At 51.0% G+C, this 18,839-nt stretch overlaps 1 protein-coding gene across 1 annotated transcript in view; it reads left to right on the forward strand.

The window, feature by feature from the left end:
* Nucleotides 1-18,839, forward strand: part of PLOD3 (procollagen-lysine,2-oxoglutarate 5-dioxygenase 3) — a 37,212-nt gene that overhangs the window by 15,802 nt on the left and 2,571 nt on the right. Inside the window, exons 7-15 of the mRNA XM_072920533.1 lie at nt 2,310-2,408; nt 3,258-3,389; nt 5,941-6,056; nt 7,671-7,775; nt 9,310-9,435; nt 10,112-10,253; nt 12,981-13,097; nt 15,110-15,175; nt 18,174-18,275. Coding sequence (XP_072776634.1) covers nt 2,310-2,408; nt 3,258-3,389; nt 5,941-6,056; nt 7,671-7,775; nt 9,310-9,435; nt 10,112-10,253; nt 12,981-13,097; nt 15,110-15,175; nt 18,174-18,275 — 1,005 coding nt within the window. The remainder of the gene's footprint in view (nt 1-2,309; nt 2,409-3,257; nt 3,390-5,940; nt 6,057-7,670; nt 7,776-9,309; nt 9,436-10,111; nt 10,254-12,980; nt 13,098-15,109; nt 15,176-18,173; nt 18,276-18,839) is intronic.

Genomic DNA, 18,839 nt, shown 5'->3' on the forward strand with positions numbered 1-18,839 from the left:
ATTCACCCCAAAATTCACCCCAAAATATCCCAAATTCACCCCAAAATCCCAGCCAGTGGTGATCCACGGAAACGGCCCTACAAAGGTACCAAAATCCCCCAAATTCACCCCAAAATTCACCCCAAAATCCCATCCCATGGTGATCCATGGAAACGGCCCTACAAAGGTACCAAAATCCCCCAAATTCACCCCAAAAATATCCCAAAATCCCAGCCCGTGGTGATCCACGGAAACGGCCCTACAAAGGTACCAAAATCCCCCAAATTCACCCCAAATTCACCCCAAAATATCCCAAATTCGCCCCAAAATCCCAGCCGGTGGTGATCCATGGAAACGGCCCTACAAAGGTACCAAAATCCCCCAAATTCACCCCAAAATTCACCCCAAATTCACCCCAAAATCCCAGCCAGTGGTGATCCACGGGAACGGCCCTACAAAGGTACCAAAATCCCCCAAATTCACCCCAAAAATATCCCAAATTCACCCCAAAATCCCAGCCCGTGGTGATCCACGGAAACGGCCCTACAAAGGTACCAAAATCCCCCAAATTCACCCCAAAATTCACCCCAAAATCCCAGCCAGTGGTGATCCACGGAAACGGCCCTACAAAGGTACCAAAATCCCCAAAATTCACCCCAAAAATATCCCAAATTCACCCCAAAATCCCAGCCCGTGGTGATCCATGGAAACGGCCCTACAAAGGTACCAAAATCCCCCAAATTCACCCCAAATTCACCCCAAAATATCCCAAATTCACCCCAAAAATCCTCTCAAACCCGATCTCAAAAACCAAAAAAAAATCCTCCAAAATCCTTTCCAAAATTCCCGAAATTCACCCCAAAATCCTCCAAAAAAACCTCAAAATTCACCCCAAATGTCCCAAAAGCTCCCCAAAATGTCGCAAAACTGTCCCCAAATTTCCCAAAAACCCCAAAACTGTCCCCAAATGTCCCCAAATTTCCCAAAAATACCCAAAATCACAAAAATGTCCCCAAATTTCCCCAAAATCCCAAAAATGTCCCCAAATGTCCCCAAATTTCCCCAAATGTCCCCAAAACTCCCAAAAATGTCCCCAGAATGTCCCAAAATGTCCCCAAAAATGTCCCCAAAAATGTCCCCAAAAATGTCCCCAAATGTCCCCAAATGTCCCAAATCCCCCCCAAACCCCCCAGTGTCCCCAAATGTCCCCAAAACTCCCCGAATTGTCCCCAAAAATGTCCCCAAATGTCCCCAAATGCCCCAAATGTCCCCAATGTCCCCCAAATTGTCCCCAAATGTCCCCAAAACCCCCTGAATTGTCCCTAAATGTCCCAAACCCCCCAAATATCCCCAAATCCCTCAAATGTCCCCAAATGTCCCCAAACTCCCCGAATTGTCTCCAAAACCCCCCAAAATGTCCCCAAATGTCCCCAAACCCCCCAAATGTCCGAAAAGTGTCCCCAAATTTCCCAAAAATGTCCCAAAAAATTTCCCAAAAATCCCAAAAATGTCCCCAAATTGTCCCCAAATTTCCCAAAATGTCCACAAAAATGTCCGCAAATGTCCCCAAAGTTTCCCAATAATCCCAAAATTGTCCCAAAAAATGTCCCCAAAACTGTCCCCAAATTTTCCAAAAATCCCAAAATTGTCCCCAAATTTCCCAAAAATGTCCCCAAATGTCCCCAAACTCCCCAAATTGTCCTCAAAATGTCCCCAATACCCCACAAATATCTCCAAATGTCCCCAAAACTCCCCGAATTGTCCCCAAATGTCCCCAAATGTCCCCAAACCCCCCAAATGTCCCCAAAATCCCCCGAAATGTCCCCAAATGTCCCCAAAGGTGTTGCCAAATGTCCCCAAATGTCCCCAAACCCCCAAATTATCCCCAAATGTCCCCAAAAATCACCAAAATGTCCCCAAAAAGTCCCCAAATGTCCCTGAATTTCCCCAAATTTCCCAAAAATGTCCCCAAATGTCCCCAAATTTCCCCAAAATTGTCCCAAAAAGTCCACAAAATGTCCCAAAAGTGTCCCAAATGTGTCCCCAAATGTCCCCAAAACTCCTCGAATTGTCCTCAAATGTCCCCAAATGTCACCAAAATCCCCAAAATGTCCCCAAACCCCCCAAAAGTCCCCAAATGTCCCATAAGTGTCCCAAATGTGTCCCCAAATGTCCCCAAACGTCCCCAAAAGTCCCCAAATTTCCAGATTGTCCCCAAATGTCCTCAAACCCCCCAAATGTCCCAAATCCCCAAAAGTCCCCAAATGTCCCCAAATGTCCCCAAATGTCCCAAATCCCCCCGAATTGTCCCCAAACCCCCCCCGTTGCAGGTGGCTCTGAACTCTCTGGCCAATTACGTGCCCCTGGGGTGGCGCCCGGGCGGCTGCGGGGACTGTGAGAGGGGCCGGAGGGACCTGAGGGGTGCCCCGGTAATGGGGGGGGGTTGGGGGTCCTGGGGAAGATTTGGGTGGATTTTGGGGGGGTTCTGGGAAAGTTTGGGGGGATTTTTGGGGGGTTCTGGGGGGGTTTGAGGGGATTTGGGTAAATTTAGGGGGTCCTGGAGGGATTTTGGGGGAATTTTGGGGGAGTTCGGGGGGAGTTTGGGGAGCCCTGGGGGGATATGGGGGGGGTGAGGGTCCTGGGGCGGTTTTGGGGGTCCTGGGGAGATTTTGGGGGGTCCTGGGGAGGTTTGGGGGGATTTGGGGGGATTTTGGGAGGATTTGGGGCAGTTTGGGGGGTTCTGGAGGGATTTTGGGGGGAGTTTGGGGGAATTTGGGGGGTCCTGGGGGGATTTTGGGGGGATTTTGGGGGATTTGGGGGGAGTTTGGGTGGGTTCTGGCTGGTTTTGGGTGGATTTGGGGTTTTTGGGGTGATTTTTGGGGGTTTTGAGGGGGTTTGGGGTGATATTTGCGTTTTTTTGGGGGGGTTTTGGGTGATTTTTGGGGTTTTTTTGGGTGGGTTCTGGCTGGTTTTGGGTGATTTTGGGGTTTTGGGGTGATTTTTGGGGATTTTGGGGTTTTTTTGGGGGGGTTTTGGGTGATTTTTGGGGGTTTTGGGTGGATTTTGGATGTTTTTGGGTGGTTTTGGGGTTTTTTAGGGGTTCTGGCTGGTTTTGGGTGGATTTGGGTTTTTTGGGGTGATTTTTGGGGGTTTTTGGGGGTTTTTGGGTAATTTTGGGGGGTTTTGGGTGGATTTGGGGTTTTTGGGGTGATTTTTGGGTGTTTTTGGGGTGTTTTGGGAGTTTTTGGCTGATTTTTGGGTGTTTTTGGGTCCCCCAGCCCGAGGCGCTGCCCTGGGTGCTCATCGGGGTCTTCGTGGCCGAGCCCACCCCGTTCCTGCCCCAATTCCTGCGGCGGCTGCGGCGGCTGCGCTACCCCCGGGAGCGGCTGGGGCTGTTCCTGCACAACGCCGTGAGTCACAAACACCCCAAAAACATCCCAAAAATACCCCAAAAATATCCATGAAATATCCCAAAAATATCCCCAAAAACATCCCAAAAATATCCCTGAAATACCCCAAAAATATCCCCAAAAATACCCCCGGGAGCGGCTGGGGCTGTTCCTGCACAACGCCGTGAGTCGGAAACACCCCGAAAACACCCCAAAAATACCCAAAATCATCCCCAAAATATCCCTGAGATACCCCAGAAATATCCCTGAAATACACTAAAAATATCCCCAAAAACACCCCAAAAATACCCCAAAAATATCCTAAAAATATCCCAAAAACATCCCTGAAATACCCCAAAAATATCCCCAAAATATCCCAAAAATATCCCCAAAAATACCCCAAAAATACCCCCGGGAGCGGCTGGGGCTGTTCCTGCACAACGCCGTGAGTCACAAACACCCCAAAAACACCCCAAAAATACCCCAAAAATATCCCAAAATATCCCTGAAATACCCTAAAAATATCCCTGAAATATCCCTGAAATACCCTAAAAATATCCCCAAAAATATCCAAAAATGCCCCCGGGAGCGGCTGGGGCTGTTCCTGCACAACGCCATGAGTCGGAAACACCCCCAAAACACCCCAAAAACACCCCAAAAACACCCCAAAATCATCCCCGAAATAGCCCTGAAATATCCCAAAAATATCCCTGAAATATCCCTGAAATACCCTAAAAAATACCCCAAAAACATCCCAAAAATATCCCAAAAATAATCCTGAAATACCCCAAAAATATCCCTGAAATACTCCAAAAACACCCCCAAATCGTCCCAAAAATACCCCAAAATCATCCCAAAAATATCCCCAAAATATCCCTGAAATACCCTAAAAATATCCCCAAAAAATCCCTGAAATATCCCTGAAATACCCCAAAATTATCCCTGAAATATCCCAAAAATATCCCCAAAAACATCCCCAAAATATCCCTGAAATACCCGAAAATCACCCCAAAAATCTCCCTGAAATATCCCTGAAATACCCCAAAAAATCCCAAAAATATAAAAAAAACCCACAAAAATACCCCAAAAAATCCCAAAAATATCCCAAAAAAACCACAAAAATACCCCAAAAAACCGACAAAAATACCCCAAAAAATCCCAAAATTATCCCTGAAATACCCCAAAATAACCCCAAAAATATCCCAAAAATACCCCAAAAATACCCCAAAAATACCCCAAAATCATCCCAAAAATATCCCTGAAATATCCCTGAAATACCCTAAAAATATCCCCAAAAACACCTCAAAAATATCCCCAAAAATATCCAAAAATGCCCCCGGGAGCGGCTGGGGCTGTTCCTGCACAACGCCGTGAGTCACAAACACCCCGAAAACACCCCAAAAATACCCCAAAACCACCCCAAAAATACCCCAAAATATCCCCAAAAATATCCCTGAAATATCCCTGAAATACCCCAAAACCATCCCAAAAATATCCCCAAAAATATCCAAAAATACCCCCGGGAGCGGCTGGGGCTGTTCCTGCACAACGCCGTGAGTCACAAACACCCCGAAAACACCCCAAAAATACCCCAAAAATATCCCAAAAATACCCCCAAATCATCCCAAAAATATCCCTGAAATATCCCTGAAATACCCTAAAAATATCCCTAAAAACATCCCAAAAATACCCCAAAAAACATCCCCAAAATATCCCAAGAAACCCACAAAAATACCCCAAAAAATCCCAAAAATATCCAAAAAAACCCAGAAAAATACCCCAAAAAATATCCTAAAATCACCCAAAAAATATCCCTGAAATACCCCAAAAATATCCCCAAAACTCTCCTAAAATCATCCCAAAAATAACCCTGAAAACACCCCAAAAACAGCCCAAAAATATCCCAAAAAACCCACAAAAATACCCCCAAAAAATCCCCAAAATATCCCTGAAATACCCCCAAAAACACCCCAAAAAATCCCAAAAATATCCCAAAAACCCACAAAAATACCCCAAAAAATCCCAAAAATATCCCAAAATACCCACAAAAACACCCCAAAAAATCCCAAAAATATCCCAAAAAAACCCCAAAAATACCCCAAAATCACCCCAAAAATCTCCCTGAAATATCTCTGAAATACCCCAAAAATATCCCAAAAATATCCCTGAAATACCCCAAAAATCATCCCCAAAGTATCCCTGAAATATCCCTGAAATATTCCTGAAATAGCCCAAAAATATCCCAAAATTATCCCTGAAATACCCCCAAAAATTCCAAAATTATACCTGAAATACCCCCAAAACACCCCAAAAATATCCCAAAATCACCCCAAAAATACCCCAAAATCCCTCCAAAAATATCCCAAAAATATCCCTGAAATACCCCAAAATTACCCCAAAGGATATCCCTAAAATACCCCAAAAATATCCCTGAAATACCCTAAAAATATCCCCAAAAATATCCCCAAAAATCTCCCTAAAATATCCCAAAATCCCCCCAAAATCCCCCAAAATCCCCCCAAAAATCCCCCGTCTCTGACGCCCCGCCCCGTGTGTCTGGCCCCGCCCCCAGGTCCCAGGCCACGCCCCCCAGGTCGAGGCCGCGTGGCCGCGGCTGCGGCGCCACTTTAGCTCCGCCCACCGCGAGGGGGCGGGGCTGGGCACGGCGGCGGCGCGAGACCGCGGCATGTACGGAGGGGGCGGGGCTAAATGGGAAAGGGGGCGGGGCTAAAGGGAAAAGGGGCGGGGCTAAGGGATATGGGCGGGGCTGGGCACGGCGGCGGCGCGAGACCGCGGCATGTACGGAGGGGGCGGGGCTAAATGGGAAAGGGGGCGGGGCCAAGGGAGAGGGGCGGGGCTACGGGAAAGGGGCGGGGCTAAGGGCACGGCGGCGGCGCGAGACCGCGGCATGTACGGAGGGGGCGGGGCCAAAGGGGGAGGGGGCGGGGCTACGGGAAAGGGGGCGGGGCTACGGGAAAATGGGCGGGGCTAAGGGAGAGGGGGCGGGGCTGGGCACGGCGGCGGCGCGAGACCGCGGCATGTACGGAGGGGGCGGGGCTACGGGAGAGGGGCGGGGCTATGGGAAAGGGGGCGGGGCTACGGGAAAAGGGGCGGGGCTGGGCACGGCGGCGGCGCGAGACCGCGGCATGTACGGAGGGGGCGGGGCTAAAGGGAAAGGGGGCGGGGCTAAGGGAAAGGGGGCGGGGCTGGGCACGGCGGCGGCGCGAGACCGCGGCATGTACGGAGGGGGCGGGGCCAAAGGGAAAGGGGGCGGGGCTAAGGGAGAGGGGGCGGGGCTTGGAACGGCGGCGGCGCGAGACCGCGGCATGTACGCAGGGGGCGGGGCTAAAGGGGAGGGGGCGGGGCCAAGGGAGAGGGGCGGGGCTACAGGGAAAGGGGCGGGGCTAAGGGATGTGAAGGAGTAAAAGGAGGGGGCGTGGTTAAGGAAAAGGGGGCGGAGCTATGGGGGCGGGACTAAGGTGGAGGGGCGGAGCAATGGGGATGGGGGCAATAGGAGGGGGCGGGGCTAAGGAAAAGAGGGCGGGGCAATGGGGAGGGGAGGGGCTAAAGGGGAGGGGGCGGGGCCAATGGGGTGGGAGGGGTACTAGAAGGGGCGGGGCTAATAAAAGGGGGCGGAGCTATGGGGAAGGGAGGGGCTAAGGGGGCGGGGCTAAATGGAGAGGGGCGGGGCTAAGGGAGGGGGCGGTCCAATGGGGGTGGGAGGGGTAATAAAAGGGGGCGGGGATAAGTAAAAACAGGCGGGGCTACGGCAAAAGGGGCGAGGCTACATAAGAGGGCGGGGCTACGGGAAGGGCGGGGCCAAGGGGAGGGGGCGGTCCAATGGGGATGGGAGGGGTAATAGGAGGGGGCGTGGCTAAGAAAAAGGGGCGGAGCTATGGGGAAGGGAGGGGCTAAGGGGGCGGGGCTATGGCAAAATGGGCGTGGCTAAGGAAAATGGGCGGTCCAATGGGGGTGGGGGGTAATAGGAGGGGCGGAGCTAAAGAAAAGGGGCGGGGCCAAGGGAGAGGGGCGGGGCTGAGGGATGTGACGGAGTAATAGCAGGGGCGTGGCTAAGAAAAGGGGGCGGAGCAATAAAGAGGGGCGGGGCCAAAGGGAGGGGCGGTCCAATGGGAGTGGGAGGGGTAATAGGAGGGGCGTGGCTAAGGAAAAGGGGGCGGAGTAATGGGAGGGGGCGGGGTCAAGGGGAGGGGGCGGGGCAATGGGGATGGTCAGTGATGATTTTTGGGGGTCCCTGACCCGTTTTTGGGGTTTTTGGGGTCCCATCCCATTTTCGGGGCGCAGGGCGCTGTGCCGGCGGGACCCCCGCTGCGATGGGTACCTGAGCCTGGACAGCGACGTCACCCTGAGGGACCCCGGGGTGCTGCGGGCGCTGCTGGAGCAGAACCGGTACCGTGACCCCTGAGTGACCCCTGACCCCTGAGTGACCCCTGAGTGACCCCTAACTGATCCCAAAATAACCCAAACCTGACCCCTGAGTGACCCTGAGGGACCCCGGGGTGCTGCGGGCGCTGCTGGAGCAGAACCGGTACCCTGACCCCTGACCCCTGAGTGACCCCTGAGTGACCCCTGACCCCTGAGTGACCCTGAGTGACCCCTGAGTCACCCTGAGGGACCCCGGGGTGCTGCGGGCGCTGCTGGAGCAGAACCGGTACCGTGACCCCTGAGTGACCCCTGACCCCTGAGTGACCCCTGAGTGACCCCTGAGTGACCCCAGAGTGGCCAATGAATGATCCCTGACCCCTAACTGACCCCAGAATAACCCAAACCTGACCCAAACCGGACCCCTGGGTGACCCCTGACCCCTGAGGGACCCTGAGTGACCCCTGAGTGACCACTGACCCTTGAGTGACCCCTGAGTGACCCCTGAGTGACCAATGAGTGACCGAGTGACCACTGAGTGACCCCTGAGTGACCCCTGAGTGAACCCTGAGTGACCACTGACCTCTGAGTGACCACTGACCCCTGGGTGACCCCTGGGTGACCCCTGACCCCTAACTGACCCCAAAATAACCCAAACTGGACCCCTGTGTGACCCCTGAGTGACCCTGAGTGACCCCTGAGCCCGGGCTGACCCCTGAGTGACCCCTGGCTGACCCCTAACTGACCCCCGGCTGACCCCTGTGTGACCCCTGGCTAACCCTGGCTGACCCCTGTGTGACCCCTGACCCCCGGCTGACCCGTGTGTGACCCGTGACCCCCGGCTGACCCCTGGCTGACCCCTGTGTGACCCTGGGTGACCCCTGGGTGACCCCTGACCCCTAACCGACCCCGCTGACCCAAACCTGACCCCTGGCTGACCCCTGGGTGACCACTGAATAACCCCTGACCCTAAACTGACCCCCAAATTGGACCCCTGTGTGACCCCTGTGTGACCCCTGTGTGACCCCTGTGTGACCCCTGACCCCGGTTGACCCCTGTGTGACCCCTGACCCCGGTGTGACCCCAGGCAGGTTCTGGCCCCTCTCCTGACCCCTGTGTGACCCCTGTGTGACCCCTGTGTGACCCCTGACCCCTGAGTGACCCCTGACCCCTGAGTGACCCCCAGTGTGACCGCTGAGTGACCCCTGACCCTGAGTGACCCCTGAGTGACCCATGTGTGACCCCTGAGTGACCCCTGAGTGACCCCTGACCCCTGTGTGACCCCAGGCAGGTTCTGGCCCCTCTCCTGACCCCTGAGTGACCCCTGACCCCTGAGTGACCCTGAGTGACCCTGAGTGACCCCTGAGTGACCCCTGAGTGACCCCTGACCCCTGTGTGACCCCAGGCAGGTTCTGGCCCCTCTCCTGACCCCTGTGTGACCCCTGTGTGACCCCTGTGTGACCCCTGACCCCTGAGTGACCCCAGGCAGGTTCTGGCCCCTCTCCTGACCCCTGTGTGACCCCTGACCCCTGTGTGACCCCTGACCCCGGTGTGACCCCAGGCAGGTTCTGGCCCCGCTCCTGACCCGCTCCGGCCGTCTCTGGTCCAACTTCTGGGGCGCCCTCGGCCCCGACGGGTTCTACGCCCGCAGCCCCGACTACCTGGGCATCGTCAGCGGGGAGCGCAGGTATGGGGCACCTGGGCATGGCTGGGGGCACCTGGGGGGTGGGGACACACCCGGAGCCCCGACTACCTGGGCATCGTCAGCGGGGAGCGCAGGTATGGGGCACCTGGGGGCACCTGGGCACACGTGAGATACACCTGGGCACGGCTGGGCACTCACCTGGGGGCACCTGGGGGCACCTGGGGCACACCTGGGGGCACCTGGGGGGTGGGGACACGCCCGGAGCCCCGACTACCTGGGCATCGTCAGCGGGGAGCGCAGGTATGGCACACCTGGGCACTCACCTGGGCACACCTGGGCACAGCTGGGCATGACTGGGATACAACTGGGCACACCTGGGACACACCTGGGCACACCTGGGCACACCTGGGACACACCTGGGCACACCTGGGCACACCTGGGCACACCTGGGATACACCTGGGCACAGCTGGGTGGGCACCTGGGATATACCTGGGATACACCTGAGATACACCTGGGCACACCTGGGTTACACCTGGGCACACCTGGGGACACCTGGGATACACCTGAGACACACCTGGGCACACCTGGGACACCTGGGCACACCTGGGACACCTGGGCACACCTGGGCACACCTGGGCACACCTGGGTGGGCACCTGGAGGGGTGGGCGTGGCCTGACCCGCGGTGGGCGTGGCCTGACGTGTGTGGGCGTGGCCAGGGGCGTGTGGAATGTGCCCTACGTCAGCCACGCCTACCTGGTGGGCGGGGCCGCGCTGCGGGGGCCGCTGGGGGAGGGGCCCGTCTTCGACCACGCCCACCTGGACCCCGACATGGCGTTCTGCGCCCGCGCCCGCGAGAAGGTGAGAGCCCAAAACCGGCACAAATCGCCCCAAAAATCACCCAAAAACTCAACCCAAAATCACCCAAAAACTGATCCCAAAATCACCCCAAAATCACCCAAAATCGTCCCGAAATCACCCCAAAAACTGACCCCAAAATCATCCCGAAATCACCCCAAAAACTGACCCCAAAATCACCCAAAAACTCATCCCAAAATCACCCCAAAAACTCACCCCGAAATCGCCCCAAAACTTCACCTGGGGAACCCCGAAATTGTCCCGAAATCACCACAGAAACTGACCCCAAAATCACCCCTAAAACTGATCCCAAAATCACCCCAAAATTGTCCCAAAATCACCCAAAAACTCATCCGAGGAACCCTGAAATCACCCCAAAAAATGACCTGGGGAGCCCCAAAATCTCCCCAAAAACTGACCCCAAAATCACTCCAAAATTGTCCCAAAATCGCCCTAAAAACTCACCTGGGGAGCCCCGAAATTACCCCAAAAACTCAGCCCGAAATCACCCCAAAATTGTCCCGAAATCACTCAAAAACTGACCCCAAAATCACCCCAAATCTCACCCCAAAATAACCCAAAAATCTTCCCGAAATCACACAAAAACTCAGCCCGAAATCACCCCAAAATCACCCAAAAACTGACCCCAAAATCACCCCAAAACTCACCCGGGGAGCCCCACAATTGTCCCGAAATCACCCTGAAATCTGACTCCAAAATCACCCCAAAACCGTCCCGAAATCACCCCAAAAACTCACCTGGGGAGCTCCAAAATTGTCCCGAAATCACCCAAAAACTGACCCCAAAATCACCCACAAACTGACCCCAAAATCACCCCAAAAAATGACCCCAAAATCACCCAAAAACTGACCCCCAAATCACCCCAAAAACTGACCCCAAAATCACCCAAAAACTCACCCTGAAATCACCCCAAAACCTCATCTGGGGAGCCCCAAAATCATCCCAAAATCACCCCAAAAACTGACCCCAAAATCACCCAAAAACTCACCTGGGGAGCCCCGAAATCACCCAAAAACTCGCCCTGAAATCACCCCAAAAACTGACCCCAAAATCATCCCGAAATCATCCCGAAATCACCCCAAAAACTCAGCCCGAAATCACCCCAAAATTGTCCCGAAATCACTCAAAAACTCACCCCAAAATCACCCCAAAAACTCACCCCAAAACTCACCCGGGGAGCCCCAAAATCACCCCAAAATCGTCCCAAAATCACCTCAAAAACTGACCCCAAAATCACCCAAAAACTCACCTGGGGAGCCCCAAAATCACCCCAAAAACTGACCCCAAAATCACCCCAAAATCACCCTGAAAACTGACCCCAAAATCACCCAAAATCTCACCTGGGGGACCCCAAAATTTCCCAAATTTTGGAATTGAATTTTGGGGAGGGCTTTTGGGGAAATTTGGGATGGAATTTTGGGGTGAATTTGGGGGATTTTGGGGGGAATTGGGGGTAGATTTGGGTTATATTTTGGGGATTTTGGGAGGAATTTGTGGGATTTTGGGATTAATTTTGGAAGGAATTTTGGGATGAATTTTGGGGTGAATTTGGGGGATTTTCAGGGTATTTTGGGTTGAATTTTGGGTGATTTTTGGGTTGAATTTTGGGTGAATTTTGGGGTGAATTTGGGGCAAATTTGGGTTGAATTTTGGGGTGAATTTGGGTTGAATTTTTGGGGTGAATATGGGGGAATTTGGGTTGAATTTTGGCATTAATTTTGGCATAAATTTTGGCTGGATTTTGGGGTGAACTTTGGGCTGAATTTGGGGGATTTTGGGTTGAATTTTGGGGGATTTTGGGGGTGAATTTGGAGGATTTTCGGGGGATTTTTGGGCTGAACTTAGGGGATTTTCTGGGGATTTGGGTTACATTTTGGGGTGAATTTGGGGGATTTGGGGTTGAATTTTGGGGGATTTTGGGGGGATTTTTGGGCTGAATTTGGGCTGAATTTGGGGGGATTTGGGGCTGAATTTTTGGGGGATTTTGGGGGGATTTGTGGTTGAATTTTGGGTTGAATTTGGGGGGATTTGGGGTTGAATTTTGGGGAATTTTTGGGTAAATTTGGGTTGAATTTTGGAGGATTTTTGGGTTGAATTTAGGGCGGAATTTTTGGGATTTTGGGGTGAATTTTGGGGGATTTTTGGGGTGAATTTTTGGGGTGAATTTAGGGGATTTTCAAGGGATTTTGGGTTGAATTTTGGGGGATTTTTGGGCTGAATTTGGAGGATTTTGGGCTGAATTTTGGGGGGAATTTTGGGGTGAATTTGTGGGTGAATTTGGGGGATTTTCAGGGGATTTTGGGTTGAATTTTGGGGGATTTTGGGTTGAAATTTGGGGGATTTTGGGATGTAATTTTGGGGGATTTTGGGTTGAATTTTGGGGGATTTTGGGGGGATTTGGGGCTGAATTTTGGGTGATTTTCGGGGGATTTGGGGCTGAATTTTGGGGTGAATTTGGAGAATTTTCAGGGGGTTTTGGGTTGAATTTTGGGGGATTTTGGGAGGATTTGGAGTTGAATTTTGGGGGATTTCGGGGGGATTTTAAGTTGGATTTTGGGGGATTTTGGGAGGATTTTGGGTTGAATTTTGGGGAATTTTTGGGGGATTTGGGGCTGAATTTTGGTGGATTTGGGGCTAAATTTTGGTGTGAATTTGGGTAAATTTGTGGCTGAATTTTGGGGTGAATTTGGGCGTTTTTGGGCTCCCCAGGGGCTGTTCCTCCACGTCACCAACCGGCGGCACTTCGGGCACCTCCTGGTGACGGACGGATTCAACGGCACCGGGAGGCGGCACCCGGAGCTGTGGGAGCGAAACCGGAACCCCTGGGTGAGTGAAAACCAGTATAAACCAGTATAAACCAGTATAAACCAGTACAGACCAGTATAAACCAGTATAAACCAGTATAAACCAGTATAGGCCAGTATAGACCAGTATAGACCAGTATAACCAACGGCACCGGGAGGCGGCACCCAGAGCTCTGGGAGCGAAACCGGAACCCCTGGGTGAGTGAAAACCAGTATAAACCAGTAAAAACCAGTATAAACCAGTACAGACCAGTATAAACCAGTATAAACCAGTATAAACCAGTATAAACCAGTATAGACCAGTATAGACCAGTATAGACCAGTATAAACCAGTATAACCCAACGGCACCGGGAGGCGGCACCCGGAGCTGTGGGAGCGAACCCGCAACCCCTGGGTGAGTGAAAACCAGTATAAACCAGTATAAACCAGTATAGACCAGTATAGACCAGTATAAACCAGTATAACCCAGTATAACCAACGGCACCGGGAGGCGGCACCCGGAGCTGTGGGAGCGAACCCGCAACCCCTGGGTGAGTGAAAACCAGTATAAACCAGTATAAACCAGTATAGACCAGTATAGACCAGTATAGACCAGTATAGACCAGTATAGACCAGTATAGACCAGTATAGACCAGTATAAACCAGTATAGGCCAGTAAAACCAGTATAAACCATACCAGTATAAACCAGTATAGACCAGTATAAACCAGTACAAACCAGTATAACCCAGTATAAACCAATATAAATTAATAAAAACCAGTACAGACCAGTATAGACCAGTACAGACCAGTATAAACCAGTACAGACGAGTACAAACCAGTATAGACCAGTCTGACCAGTACAGACCAGTATAAGCCAGTACAGACCAGTATAGACCAGTATAAACCAGTAAGAAAACACCCGGGGCACCCCCGTTAGCTCCCAGTAACCGCTCCCAGTGCTCCCAGTGCCCCCAGTAACAGCTCCCAGTGCTCCCAGTATCCCCTCCCAGTGCTCCCAGTATTCCCAGTAACCCCTCCCAGTTTGTCCCAGTCCCCCCCAGTTCCCTCCCAGTCCCTCCCAGTATAAACCAGTAACCCCAAATCTCCTTTTTAACCCTTCCCAGTCCGTCCCAATCCCCTCCCAGTCCCTCCCAGTATATCCCAGTCCCTCCCAGTCCCTCCCAGTATCCCCAGTAACCCCTCCCAGTTCCCCCCAGTAACCCCTCCCAGTGCTCCCAGTGCTCCCAGTAACCCCAGTAACTGCTCCCAGTGCTCCCAGTAAGCGCTCCCAGTATCCCCAGTAACTCTTCCCAGTTTCTCCCAGTCCCTCCCAGTCCCCCCCAGTTCCCTCCCAGTCCCTCCCAGTGCTCCCAGTATGCCCAGTAGCCCCTCCCAGTCCCTCCCAGTCCATCCCAGTTCCCTCCCAGTTTGTCCCAGTCCATCCCAGTATCCCCAGTAGCCCCTCCCAGTCCCTCCCAGTCCCTCCCAGTCCCTCCCAGTCCATCCCAGTCCCTCCCAGTCCCTCCCAGTCCCTCCCAGTCCCTCCCAGTCCATCCCAGTCCCTCCCAGTCCCTCCCAGTCCCTCCCAATCCCCTCCCAGTCCCTCCCAGTTTGTCCCAGTCCCTCCCAGTTCCCTCCCAGTCCCTCCCAGTCCCTCCCAGTCCATCCCAGTCCCTCCCAGTCCCTCCCAGTTCCCTCCCAGTTCCCTCCCAGTCCCTCCCAGTCCATCCCAGTCCCTCCCAGTCCCTCCCAGTTCCCTCCCAGTCCCCCCCAGTCTATCCCAGTCCATCCCAGTCCCTCCCAGTTCCCGCCCAGTATCCCCAGTAACCCCTCCCAGTTCCCTCCCAGTCCATCCCAGTCCCTCCCAGTCCCTCCCAGTTCCCTCCCAGTCCCTCCCAGTTCCCTCCCAGTCCCTCCCAGTCCCTCCCAGTATATCCCAGTCCATCCCAGTCCCTCCCAGTTCCCCCCAATCCCCTCCCAGTGCTCCCAGTCCCTCCCAGTCCCTCCCAGTCCCTCCCAGTTTGCCCCAGTCCATCCCAGTTTGCCGTTGCAGGACTGGGATCAGCTCTATCTGCACCGGAACCTGAGCCGAGTCCTGGAGGGGGACCTGATCCAGGAGGTACCGACCCCAAAATAGCCCAAAATAGCCCCAAAATAGCCCAAAATATCCCAAAATTTATCCCAAAATAACCCCAAAATTTATCCCAAAATATCCCAAAATTACCCCAAAATCACCCCAAAATATCCCCAAAATCACCCCAAAATCACCCCAAAATAGCCCAAAATCATCCCAAAATTTATCCCAAAATTATCCCCAAAATTTATCCCAAAATATCCCAAAATTATCCCCAAAATATCCCTAAAATCACCCCAAAATCACCCCAAAATTTATCCCAAAATCACCTCAAAATTTAACCCAAAATTTATCCCAAAATTATCCCAAAAATATCCCAAAAATATTCCAAAAAAATCCCCCAAAATTTATCCCAAAATCACCCCAAAATTTATCCCAAAATCACCCCAAAATTTATCCCAAAATCACCCCAAAATCTACCCAAAACAGCCCAAAAATTATCACAAAAATATCCCCAAAATTTATCCGAAAATCACCCCAAAGTCACCCCAAAAATATCCCTAAAATATCCCTAAAATATCCCCAAAATAGCTCAAAAATATCCCAAAATATCCCCAAAATATCCCCAAAATTACCCCAAAATCCACCCAAAATAGCCCAAAATTTATCCCAGAAATATCCCCAAAATATTCAAAAAAAAAATCCCCAAAAATATCCCAAAATATCCCAAAATCAACCCAAAACATCCCAAAATCAACCCAAAATTATCCCAAAATCAACCCAAATTATCCCAAAAATATCCCAAAAATTACCCCAAAATCAACCCAAAATATCCCCAAAATATCCCCAAAATTATCCCCAAAATATCCCAAAATTTATCCCAAAAAATCCCCAAAATCAACCCAAAATATCCCAAAATATCCCAAACTCGCCCCAAAATCCACCCCAAATTTTTGGATATTTTTGGGATTTTTGGGTTTCTTTGGGGTTTTGGGGTTTTTTTTGGAGGGGGGGGATTTTTTGGATTTTTTGGGAGGATTTTGGGGTTTTTTTGGGATGCCTGGGTCAGTTTTTGGGGGATTTGGGGCTTTTTTAGGGATTTTTTGGGGTTTTTTTGGGAGTTTGGGGATTTTTGGGGGAATTTTTAGGAGTTTTTTTGGGGGGTTTTGGGGTTTTTTGGGGATTTTTTGGGGGTTCTTGGGAATTTTTTGGGGTTTTTTGAGCTTTTTGGGGGTTTTTTTTGGAATTTTTGGAGATTGGGAGTTTTTGGTTTTTTTGGGGTGATTTTGGGGTTTTTGGGGGATTTTTTGGGGGATTTTTTTTTGGGTTTTTTTGTTTGGATTTTCGGGGTTTTTGGGGTGATTTTGGGGTGATTTTGGGGTGAATTTCCCGTTTCCAGCCCTGCCCAGACGTGTTCCAGTTCCCGTTGGGTTTTGGGGTTTTTTGGGTATTTTTGGGGTTTTTGGGGGGATTTTTTTGGGGTTTTTTGTGGGATTTTTTTTTTGGTTTTTATTGTTTGTATTTTTGGGTTTTTGGGATGATTTTGGGGTGATTTTTGGGGTATTTTTGGGGTTTTGGGGGGATTTTTTCGGGATTTTTGGGGGGATTTTTTTGGGGGCTTTTTTCTTTTGGATTTTTGGGTTTTTTGGGGTTTTTGGGGTGATTTTGGGGTGATTTTGGGGTGAATTTCCCGTTTCCAGCCCTGCCCAGACGTGTTCCAGTTTCCGTTGGGTTTTTGGGGTTTTTTGCATATTTTTGGGGTTTTGGGGGGATTTTTTTTGGATTTTTAGGGGATTTTTTTGGGTTTTTTTTTTGTTTTGGATTTTTGGGGGTTTTTTGAAATTTTTGGGGGATTTTTGGGGTTTTTTTTGTTTGGATTTTAGGGGTTTTTGGGGTGATTTTGGGGTGATTTTTGGGGTATTTTTGGGGTTTTTGGGGGGATTTTTTCGAGATTTTTTTGGGGATTTTTTTGGGGTTTTTTTTGTTTGGATTTTGGGTTTTTGGGGGTGATTTTGGGGTGATTTTTGGGGTATTTTTGGGGTTTTTGGGGGGATTTTTTTGGGATTTTTTGGGGGATTTTTTTGGGGTTTTTTTTGTTTGGATTTTTGGGGTTTTGGGGGTGATTTTGGGGTGATTTTGGGGTGCATTTCCCATTCCAGCCCTGCCCAGACGTGTTCCAGTTCCCTTTGGCTTTTTGGGGAGATTTTTTGGGGTATTTTGGGGGTTTTTGGGGGGATTTTTTCGGGATTTTTTGGGGGATTTTTTTGGTTTTTTTTTTATTTGGATTTTTGGGGTTTTTGGGGTGATTTTGGGGTGATTTTGGGGTGCATTTCCCGTTTCCAGCCCTGCCCAGACGTGTTCCAGTTCCCGTTGGGTTTTGGGGTTTTTTGGGTATTTTTGGCGTTTTTGGGGGGATTTTTCCGGGATTTTTTCGGGTTTTTTTTGGGGATTTTTTGGGGGTTTTTTTTGTTTTGGATTTTTGGGTTTTTTGGGGTGATTTTGGGGTGATTTTGGGGTGCATTTCCCGTTTCCAGCCCTGCCCAGACGTGTTCCGGTTCCCTTTGGCTTTTTGGGTTTTTTTGGGTTTTTTTGGGTTTTTTTGGGTTTTTTTGGGTATTTTTGGGGTTTTTGGGGTGATTTTGGGGTGATTTTTGGGGGATTTTTTGGGGGTTTTTTTTTTGTTTAGGATTTTTGGGGTTTTTGCGATGATTTTGGGGTGATTTTTGGGGTATTTTTGGGGTTTTTGGGGGGATTTTTTCAGGGTTTTTTGGGGGATTTTTTTTGGGGTTTTTTTTGTTTTGGATTTTTGGTGGTTTTTTGAAATTTTTGGGGGGATTTTTGGGGGATTTTTTTGTTTTTTTTTTTTTGTTTGGATTTTTGGGTTTTTGGGGTGATTTTGGGGTGATTTTTGGGGTATTTTTGGGGTTTTTGGGGGGATTTTTTCGGGATTTTTGGGGGATTTTTTTGGGGGTTTTTTTGGTTTGTATTTTTGGGTTTTTTGTGGTGATTTTGGGGTGATTTTGGGGTGCATTTCCCATTCCAGCCCTGCCCAGACGTGTTCCAGTTCCCGCTGTTCTCGGCGCGTTTCGGGCGGGACCTGCGGGAGGAGGCGGAGCTTCACGGGGGGTGGGCGGAGCATCACCAGGTGGGCGTGGCCTCCAAAATTTGGGGGGCGGGGGGGCGGGGACCCCAAAAAATGGGATTTGGGACCCCAAAAACGGGGGTGGGACTCCAAAAATTGGGATTTGGGACTCCAAAAATTGGGATTTGGGACTCCAAATTGGGGGGTGGGAGCCAAAATTTTGATTTTGTGCCCCAAAATGGGATTTGGGACCCCAAAATTTGGGGGGGGATCCAAAAATTGGGATTTGGGACCCCAAAATTGGGGGGTGGGACCCCAAAATTTTGATTTTGTGCCCCAAAATGGGATTTGGGACCCCAAAATTTGGGGGGGGATCCAATAAATGGGGTGTGGGACCCCAAATATGGGGAAGGGGACCCAAAAAACTGGGGGGTGAGACCCCAAAATTGGGATTTGGGAGCCCAAAAATTTGCATTTGGGACCCCAAAAATTGGGATTTGGGGAATCAAAAATTGGAGTGGGAGACCAAAATTTGGGGGCGGGACCCCAAAAATTGGGGTGTGGACCCCAAAATTGAGGGGTGAGGAGCCCAAAATTTGGGCTGGGAACCCCAAAAATAGGATTTGG

This window comes from Taeniopygia guttata, chromosome 32, assembly GCF_048771995.1.
Source record: "Taeniopygia guttata chromosome 32, bTaeGut7.mat, whole genome shotgun sequence".
In the NCBI taxonomy this organism is placed as follows: Eukaryota; Metazoa; Chordata; class Aves; order Passeriformes; family Estrildidae; genus Taeniopygia; species Taeniopygia guttata.